We start from the raw sequence: 10,719 nt of genomic DNA, 5'->3' as shown, positions 1-10,719 counted from the left end.
TTGAGGGGCCAGACTATCGCAGGTTCTGGAGCCAGGATCCCATGTTGGAATCCAGCCTCCTCCACCAGACACGTCTGTGGAGTCAACTTGCAGAATCTATGTCATTTCTCTAATCCTTGATGTCCCCAGCAATTTGAAATTAGTTTCCACTTACCAGGTGGTTGTGAGAATTGATAAAGAAAATGCTCGGAGAGCTAATCCTGGAATCCTCTCACCAGCAAGGACTCAGTGGGTTTTTATTGATCTTCAGAGGTTAAGGTGTCAACATCACCTTCATGTCACGTTCAGCCCAATGAGATTCAGGGAGCTCTATGAGTCACCTGGAGATTTGCAGGTGAAGAACCTACACTGAGCCCTCAGGGTGGGTCAGAGGCTTCCCTGCCTCCCTGCAGGTGGGTCAGAGGCTTCTCAGGAGCCTCATTTCTTTCTCCAACACACCCCAATGTAAAGGTGCTTGTCAGCATTGGGGGAGTGATGGATGTCCGGCCTGAAATGTCTATACTCAGAGGCTAGAGTTGCCCGAGCCCAGGCAGGCCACCGGCATCGATGTCACACTGCAGATAGGCATCTTAGCCTTTGACCTCCTCCAACAGCTCAGAGATAGAGATGTACCTCCTACCAGGTGACAGCGGAGAAAACTAAGCCCAGGCTAGAGGGATTGGTTTCCCTGTGAGTCCCAGCGATATTCGGCAATCTGGGATTCAAATCCAAAATGCCTAACCCAGGGCATGGGGAGTCTGATTCCTGCCCCCCCCCCCCCCCGTTTCCCTCTGCACTGGCTTTGGGACTCTAAAACACCCTGCCCACCCTGATGCCATCTGGTCCTCCTGAGGGACCTGTTCCAACCCAAGAACCCCCATGACAGGAGACAAGGGAAATGCAGAAGACTACAAAGCAAGGGCTTAGTGCAGGGTCAGATGGCTGGTGTTCTGAAAGTGACAGAGCATGTTAATAGTTCGGGTTAAAAACGAAAAGTGTCCATTGCATTGTGTATAGCAGGAAAAAAGTAAAAAAAAACATTAGGACATACCATTCGAACCCAAAAAACCTTTATTCCATAAGGCCAGAAAGGCACCACATGAAATTCCAATATCCATCTTGGTCATTTCACTCTCCTTTTGTTAAAACAGTCAAAACTCACAGCAGATTAGGCAGAAGCCATGGCCAAACATTTTAACAGAGATACAAAGGTAGCAAGAACACACCCCAGGAAGGGCTAACCGTAAATCAGTGGTTCTCATCCTTCCTAATGCCGCGACCCTTTAATACAGTTCCTCATGTTGGGGTGACCCCCAACCATAAAATTACTTTCGTTGCTACTTCATAACTGTAATTTTGCTACTGTTAGGAATCGTAATGTAAATATCTGTGTTTTCCGATGGTCTTAGGCGACCCCCAAAGGGGTCGTGACCCTCAAGTTGAGAACCGCTGCCATAAATCCTTAGGAGAAAGCAATAAAACAACAGTGAGTTAGCATGACAAAGTTTTAAAAAGTGTCTAAGTAAAAACCGATTGACCAAACCAAGTATTCTCTAACATGAGGAGGAATTGAATCCCTCATACGCTGCTGGAAAATGCACACAGGCCAATCAGTGTCAATCACTACTTGCAGATATCTATAAGTTAAACATTCACCTACCCGAAGACTCAAAACTATGTACTGAGTTATTGACAAGGGTAAATGAAACACATCCTCATTAAGAGTTCTACGAAAATGTCTGTAGCAATTTAAATAAAGTAAAAAATTAGAAATGAGCATATCAAATGACTAAAGCATGCTACATTCATGATACAAACATTTCTCCACAAAAAAGGTGAGCTACTAATATATCATTAATAAATCTCTAAACATTTATGCAACGTAAAGAGCAGAAAAAAATATACTCAGATTCCCATCATATAAAGTTCAGAAATTGCAGTTATCTGTTTAGATGGAATGTAAATTAGTGGTTCCGTGGAATGCTATCAAGGGCAGAGAGATTCAAAAACACGCAGTAAATTCAGTGATTGATATTGAAAGTATTGTGACAACAGTGAAAGTTCTAGTAAATGACTTGTCATTTATCCTCGTTAATGCATATGTGGACTCCTCAAATATTATACCTGACATGTCAGTTATTAATGAAACCATTTTAAAATTGGTTCAAGATAAAAGAAATTTGCATGTCCCACTGTTTTTGGAAAACAGATTTGACAACTTGATATTCTCATGCTCCGTGAGAGGCTTGCCTTAGTGACAGCAAACAGAGCAAACAATAAAGGGCTTTCACCCAAAGCAACAGGAATGCTGCCTGGTTCACAAGTCACATCCTGGCCTAGAGATACCCCTTTTTTACAAATAGATTTTTATTGATTCCAGAGAGGAAGGGAGAGGGAGAGAATAGAAACATCGATGATGAGGATCACTGATAAACTGCCTCCTGCAAGGCCCCAACAAGGGATGGAGCCCTCAACCTAGGCATGTGCCCCGACCAGGAATCGAACATAGGACCCTTCAGTCCGCAGGTTGATGCTCTATCCAGAGCCAAAACAGCAAGAGCACCCCTTTTCTTTATCATTCTTTTTGTGCCAAGGCACCAATGGCTATGACGTGATCATCCGAGAGGCCACAGAAGATACCAGTAAACACGCGTGGAGATCCTCAGGTCTGTGTACATGCCACCCTGCAGTCTTTTCCTCAGAACATTTCTGAATGCACATTTGTAAGAGGCTCATTCCATCTAGCTGGCAGCAATCTCTTCCAACACCATGTAGGCCAGTGGTTCTGTAGCAATCATGGCTCCCCTAATCCCTATGGTCCTCCAACCAGGGATAATCACCCGTGGAATTATAGGCCTTAGGGCGAATAACCCTTTGTAAGATCTGGGCAAGAGATCTTCCCCACAAAAATGGAAAATAATTCACGTTGTTTCCAAATGGAACTGAGGTTGTCACAGCTAGCCACTCTTTGGAGTGATCTGAAACTCTGCTACAACTCATAGCATCGGGCTTAATATGAGGGCTGGGAAAATAGCGCAGCAATGCAAATCTGGCCTAAACTGCTGTGCTAATTTCTGCACCATGTCATTCTCCCCAAGGCAGAGAAAGTTTGAGATGCCCATAAAATTGTTCACCTTCTGATGCGGGTAGAACCCAAATCTGCTTATTAACTACAACAGACAGTAAATAGAACAATGAAGTTAAAAAGCCTGTCCCTGGGAAAGGTAGTTATTCTATAAGCAGCTCGCTGAACTCAGGTGATTTTCTCTGGGGACCACGAGTCAGATCCATATGGCAACTAGTCAGAGTGAAAGTAAATAAGACCTCTTACAAGCTCAGGCTGCTCCCAATTTTCTCAAACAAATCAGAGAACAGAGTTAGCTTTCCTGAGCACATGAGGATGGTGACTGATGCAATCTGTGAAAGCCATATAGGTGAACCAGGTGAAATAGCTTCATCAACCAGAATATGTAGTTAGATACACGGTGTGGCTCAGTGGGTGAGACTGGACCTATAAAACAGGTCATGGTTCAATTTTGGGTCAGGACACATGCCTGGGGGTATAGGCTCAATCCCCAGTTGTCTCCTGGGGATGTGCAGGAGACAGCCAATCAATGACTCTCTCTCACCATTGATGGTTCTATTTCTCTTTCCCTCTCCTTTTTTGAAATAAATAAAAATAAATTTAAAAAAAGAAAAATACAAATATATTTAAAGAAAAAAATTGACAGCCCTATTTTGTTTGGCTCAGTGGATAGAGCGTCGGACTGTGTATTGAAGGGTCCCAGGTTCGATTCCAGTCAAGGGCACATGACCAGGTTTCAGGCTGGATCACCAGCAGGGGGCATGCAGGAGGCATCCAATCAATGATTCTTATCATTGATCTTTGTAATGTTTCCATCTCTCTCCCTTCCTCTCTGAAATCAATAAAAATATATTATAAAAAAAAGATTGACAGAGGTTGTCAGCCTGGTGATAAGATATAGGCGTAGAAGAAAAAAAACCAGGATGTAGTGACATAGATCTGGCAAGACACCTGTGTAAATAACAAATTGTAACATACATGTGTGGCTCAGTAGGTTCTCCTTCAAGGTACATGCTCAGGTTGTATGCTCAACCCCCAGTAGAGGATACGCAGGAGGGAGCTGATCAATAATTATGTGTCATCATTGATATTTCTATTTCTCTCTCCCTCACCTTTCCCCTGTGAAATGAATAAAAACTTTAAAAAAATAAGTGCAAAACACACACACATGATTTTCACAGCACTCACATTTATTGGGAATCTCCCTACTATTGATGTTGCAGTGTATGAGGTTCAGTTCAGACAAACAGGGCTTCATGGAGTTTCTTATAGTATTGTTAGGGTTGAACAAAAAAAATCTACATTTCCTGCATATCCAAGACCTTACTCCAATGTGAACTCTTCTGTGGGGAGTAGGATTAGAATTTTGGCTAAAAGATTTCCCATATTAACTACAGTCATTAGGCCTTTCTCTAGTGTGAATTTTCTGATGAGAACCAAGGCAATATTTGGTGGTAAAAGACTTCCCACACTCACCACACACATAAGGCTTTTCTCCAGTGTGAACTCTCTGATGACGACGAAAGCTACTACCACTGATAAAAGATTTCCCACATTCTTTGCACTCATAAGGCCTTTCTCCAGTGTGAATTCTCTGATGACGACGGAAGCCATTACTACTCGTAAAAGATTTCCCACATTCATTGCACTCATAAGGCCTTTCTCCAGTGTGAACTCCCATCTGATGGTAACGGAGGCTACTTCCACAGGTAAAAGATTTTCCACATTCACTGCACACATGAGACTTTTCACCAGTGTGAATTCTCTCATGACGATTAAGGACATTTTTCCGAGTAAATGATTTCCCACATTCACTGCACTTAAAAGGCCTTTCTCCAGTGTGAATTCTCTGATGACAATGGAAGGCATATTTCTGAGTAAATGATTTTCCACATTCACTGCACTCATAAGGCCTTTCTCCAGTGTGAACTCTCTGATGATAACGAAGATAATAGATACTGTTAAAAGATTTCTCACATTCATTGCACTTATGCCTTTCTCCAGAGTGCAATTTTTGATGATAATGGAAGCCACTACTATTGACAAAAGATTGCCCACATTCATTGCACTCATAAGGCCTTTCTCCAGTATGAACTCTCATCTGATGATAACGGAGGCCACTACTACAGGTAAAAGATTTTCCGCATTCACTGCACTCATAAGGCATTTTTCCAGTGTGAACTATCTGATGATCACGAAGGTTACTGATCCTGGTAAAAGATCTTCCACATTCAATACACTGATAAGGCCTTTCACCTGTGTGACATCTCTGGTAATAAAAGAGGCCAATACTACTGGTAAAAGATGTCCCACATTCACTGTTCTCATAAAGCTTTTTTTCTGCATGAAATCTCTGATGATAACAAAAAGTAGAAAATCGGGAAAAATATTTTCCACATTCACGGCAAGAGAAATACGCTTTTCCAGTAGGGACACCCTTGTCCCAAAAACATGTGTAGTTAGAGCCAATGGCTTTATTACATTCTTTATTAGTAAAATAATTATCTTCCTCTTGATATGTCACCCCACACATCGAGATACCATTCAGATTGTCACTGATTTGAGTAGCCATTTGCTGGAGATGCCCTGCCGTGCTAAAGATGTCCTGCCCCACCTCTCCACAGCTAAAAAGCTTCTGAAACACATTGAAATTGCAGCCCTTTTCAAGTGAGACCATGTTCACACCTCCTATCAAAGGCTTCTCTCTCAAGTGCTGCTGCTGCTGCTCCTGAAATTGTACAATGAAATAAAATTGCTTTGCGCATGCCCCGCACCTCAATAGGATCTGCCTGTGTTGTAATTCCTGCTGATGAGTCAAGTGGAAAATGTTTCTCAAAACTAGTCCACAACTCTCACAGGGGTGGCTCTTCTGGGAAGACAAAGCTAACTTGGGATTCTTTGCCTGTGACACTCTTACAGAAATGTCCTCTTCAAGAGGTTCCTCCACATTCTCTGCTCCACAGCAGCAACCTAAATAAAAGGAAATGCAGGTGAAGTACATGATGACTTTAGAAGGAAGAAATACCCTCATCTCAAATGTGTATCTGTCACTGCTAGGCATGAGTGTATGGGATGCTTTTCAAGACCGGTAAGTTAGACTCTTGAGGAAATGGCTGTTATACATTACTTGACCCCTAAGGTCAGTCAATGGTGGAGACCTTACCAAGGGAGGGCCATGAACATAAGATGGGACACAAACAAGAGATTCAGGGCCCACTAGTTGTTTCTTCACAAACAGCTTCCTGTAGGACCATGCAAACTGATGATGCAGTCTGTGTAGAACAATGTGAATGTGCTCCAACATAGTAAAACCCACTGCATTACAGCACATGATGTGTATGATTAATATAATATGTGACACACGAGGCTCTAAAGGCATGGACCAAAGAGGAGCCTGTACGGGTAGCAGTTGAGGTACAAAGTTTAGAGAGGTAAAGATTATCCATAAGCAGGAAACGTAAGTAGAAACAATAACGGCTAGAATGGAGAAGTTTAATCATAGGTAGTGTGTCAGCTGGTTGAGCATCATCCTTGCCATCGAAAGGTTGCTAGATGGAATCCCTGTCAGAGCACATGCCCAGGTTCCAGGTTCAACCGTCATTTGGGCTGCATACAGGAGGCAACCAATCCATGTTTTTCTCTCACCTCTCTCTCTCTTTCTCTCTTCCTCTGTGTCTAAAATAAAGAAAAAACATTAAAAAAAAAAAAAAAAGACCTGAGTAGTTTGCAAAGTGCCAATAATAAGCAAGCACAAGTAGAATGCGGTACAGAACTGGCAATGGAAACAATACAATGTTGAACAAAATAAGTTCTTACTTATAATCTTAATAAAGCTCTCATGTCAAACACTATCCAACATCCCTTCACCAAGGCAAGACGGCCTCTGGGTCCACCCTGCCATGAGTGTAGCCATCTTTCTCCGATAATGCACAAATGATTTTCCCCCTTAAATCCCAGCTAAGCAATTCCATTGGATATAAATGGCAGAAATCCTCAAAGAAAAACTGAAAAGATGGATGGCCAGTATTGTGGTAGAACAAGAGAGCATGGAAGAAAAAACTATGTGAGTGACAGCAGCAATACTATAGCAAAATAGGAGATAGAAGAATTTATCTCCCTGCCAGAATAAGTAGATAGGTATCCACAAACAAACAATAAACACCCCCAGAGATAGAAATAAGAGCTCAATAAAGACAAAGAGCAATGCAAACGTGCAAAAAAGGAGAGAACTGCATAGAAAGGATGACTGGGAAGATGGGTAACCAAATATATTTGAAGATAGCTAGGGTGAAAAACCAGAGTCAGAGTAACCACACTAGCATGAGTGGACTGTTCTGTGAAATACACTGGAATCTTGTGTTTTGAAAAACTGCAAAAGCTATATAACATCTGTGAACTCCCCACAATTTACACATCAAAGTATCATTTAATGTTTGTTCGCATGAATTATCAAAGAAATACTTTTGGCCATAACCTACCATAGAATAGAAACAGAAATCAGTCTGTTCCCAGCACTATTTTTCACCCTCAATTGTTACTGAAAGAAATTGCTACCAAAGTCATTGGGGACTCCATACATTATTTGTTATTATGTCCTCAGCTCATAGAGCATCAAGGAGGCAAGACTTTTGAATCTTTTCTCAGTATCAAAACAACACCCCTCCTAGCCAACACCCTTTATCCCAGATACAGATGGATCTATTTCTTAGGCCATAACTGGTCCATAGGATGAAAGGATTAAAGGAGTAATTGCTTCATGAAATGTGAAGACACTTAATCTATATATATAAAGAGGTAATATGCCAATTGGTCCCAACAGTGTCCCAGTCATGACCAGAGCTGGTGGGCGGGGAAGGGGGCTGGGACTTCAGACCCCAGCGCAGGCGTGCCCAGGCCTTCCTAGTGCTCATGTCAGGCTGCCTTGGAGGTGGGGGCTGCTCCTAAGGGAGGCACAAGCAGGCAGGTGCTAGTGGGCGGGAATGGTGGTGGGGACTTCCGCCCCAGCGCTAATTAGCATCATGCTGCCTGCATGCTTCCCCACCCAGCACTGAGGTGAAGCTGCCTTTCAGACTATAACTTAATCCATTGGAAATCAAACTGTACACCCCAAATCCTTTCTCTTGGATGGTCCAGGTGGTAGTGGAAAAATATATCTTTATAAAGTTTTTTTTTTGTATTTTTATTGATTTTTTTACAGAGAGTAAGGGAGAGGGATAGAGAGCTAGAAACATCGATGAGAAAGAAACATCGACCAGCTGCCTCCTGTACACCCCCCACTGGGGATGTGCCCGCAACCAAGATACATGCCCTTGACCGGAGTGGAACCTGGGACCCTTCAGTCCTCAGACCGACGCTCTATCCACTGAGCCAAACCGGTTTCGGCATAAAGTTTTAATATATTATATTAGAGGTCGTGGTGGTACTGTTTTACCTACAACATCTACAGGAATTGCTACAAATTTACTTACCCGTGGAAGAACTTTTCATTCCCAATATAAATTACCAATTCCATTAAACGAAACTTCAATTTCTAGACTCAATATAAAGAGTTAAGTTGCTAAAACCATTAAAAAGGCCAAACTTCTCATTATTGATGAATGCACCATGGCATCCAGTCATACTATAAACGCCATAGAAAGATTACTAAGAGAAATTATGAATTTGAATGTTGCATTTGGTGGGAAAGTTCTCCTTTTTGGAGGGTATTTTCGACAATGTCTCAGTATTGTACTGCATGCTATGCGATCGGCCATAGTACAAACGAGTTTTAAGTACTGTGATGTTTGGGGATGTTTCAGAAAGTTGTCTCTTAAAACAAATATGAGAACAGAGGATTCTACTTAACAGTGAATGGTTAGTAAAACTTGGAGATGGCAAACTTGATAGCAGTTTTAATTTGGAATGGATATTATTGAAATCCCCTGTGAAATAATTTGTACTGGATCTACTAGTGAAGCTACCTTTGGAAGTAGTATATCTATAGATAATATTAAAAATATATGTAAACATGCGATTCTTTGTACAAAAAATGAGCACGTTAAAAAATTACATGAAGAAATTTTGGATATACTCAATGGAGATTTTTCACATGTTTGATTGATGATTCCATTGATTCAACAGATGATGCTGAAAAGGAAAATTTGCCCATCGAATTTCTTTTAAAAAATATATATATTTTATTAATTTTTACAGAGAGGAAGGGAGAGGGAGAGAGTTAGAAACATCAGTGAGAGAGAAACATCAATCACCTGCCTCCTGCACACCTCCTACTGGGGATGTGCCCACAACCAAGGTACATGCCCTTGACCAGAATCGAACCTGGGAACCTTGAGTCTGCAGGCCGACGCTCTATCCACTGAGCCATACCGGTTAGGGCTCCATCGAATTTCTTAATAGTATTACTCCTGCCCTGACCGGTTTGGCTCAGTGGACAGAGCGTCAGCCTGCAAACTGAAAGGTCCCAAGTTCGATTCCGGTCAAGGGCATGTACCCTGCTTGCGGGCACATCCCCATTAGGGGGTGTGCAGGAGGCAGCTGATCGACGTTTCTCTCTCATGGATGTTTCTAACTCTCTATCCCTCTCCCTTCCTCTCTGTAAAAAAATCAATAAAATATTTTAAAAAAAATAGTATTACTCCTTCGGGAATGCTGTGTCATAAATTAAAATTGAAAGTGGGTGCAATCATCATACTACTGAGAAATCTTAATAGTAAACAAGGTCTTTGTAATGGTACTAGATTTATCATCAAAAGATTATAACCTAACATAATCAGAGCTGAAGTATTAACAGGATCTGCAGAGGGAAAGGTTGTTCTGATTCCAACAATTGATTTGTCCCCATCTGACACTGGACTCCCATTTAAATTAATTCAACGACGGTTTCCCGTGATGCCAGCATTTGTGATGACTATTAATAAATCACAAGGACAAACTCTAGACAGAGTAGGAATATTCCTATCTGAACCTGTTTCACACATGGTCAGTTATATGTTGCTTTCTCTCGAGTTCGAAGAGCATGTGATGTTATAGTTAAAGTTACAAATACTTCATGACAAGGGAAATTCGTCAAGCACTCTGAAAGTGTTTTCACTCTTTTTTTAAAATATATTTTTATTGATTTTTTACAGAGAGGAAGGGAGAGAGATAAAGAGTTAGAAACATCGATCAGCTGCCTCCTGCACACCCCCCAATGGGGATGTGCCCGCAACCAAGGTACATGCCCTTGACCAGAATCGAACCTGGGACCCCTCAGTCCGCAGGCTGACGCTCTATCCACTGAGCCAAACTGGTCTCAGCTGTTTTCACTCTTAATGTGGTGTACAGGGAGATATTAGAATAAGTTTAATCACTTTATCAGTCATTGTTTGCATCACTGTTGCTTTTGTATCATGTTTTTATTGTTGTTACATCATTTTGTTATTTCCTTTCATCTCTGACACTTCGATTATAGAGAAAGGGCAAACAGCAATATTAAAATATTTCCTCTAATTAGTTCCCTTTTAATGTGCATGGATTTTGTACACCGGAACACTAGTACAGTAATAAAAGAAATACTAAAGGGAGGAAAAATGGTAATGGAGTAAGTGGAAGGCGCACTGACAAGCTCCCAAGACCAAGCTGGTAAGACAACTAAGATGCCATCCTGAAAAATGTAC

The 10,719-nt window shown here is 41.6% G+C and overlaps 1 protein-coding gene across 2 annotated transcripts in view; it reads right to left on the bottom strand.

Annotated features, from left to right (window-relative positions):
* Window positions 1-842: 842 nt before the first annotated feature.
* Window positions 843-10,719, bottom strand: part of LOC307116665 (uncharacterized protein) — a 130,136-nt gene continuing 120,259 nt past the window's right edge. For both annotated transcript variants that reach the window (XM_079800811.1, XM_079800812.1), the window contains exon 3: window positions 843-6,034. In XM_079800811.1, coding sequence (XP_079656937.1) covers window positions 4,452-6,034 — 1,583 coding nt within the window. In that variant the 3' untranslated portion in view covers window positions 843-4,451. The remainder of the gene's footprint in view (window positions 6,035-10,719) is intronic.

Source organism: Cnephaeus nilssonii (assembly GCF_951640355.1).
Source record: "Cnephaeus nilssonii genome assembly, chromosome: 20".
In the NCBI taxonomy this organism is placed as follows: Eukaryota; Metazoa; Chordata; class Mammalia; order Chiroptera; family Vespertilionidae; genus Cnephaeus; species Cnephaeus nilssonii.
This window is presented reverse-complemented; position numbering and strand designations above follow the sequence as displayed.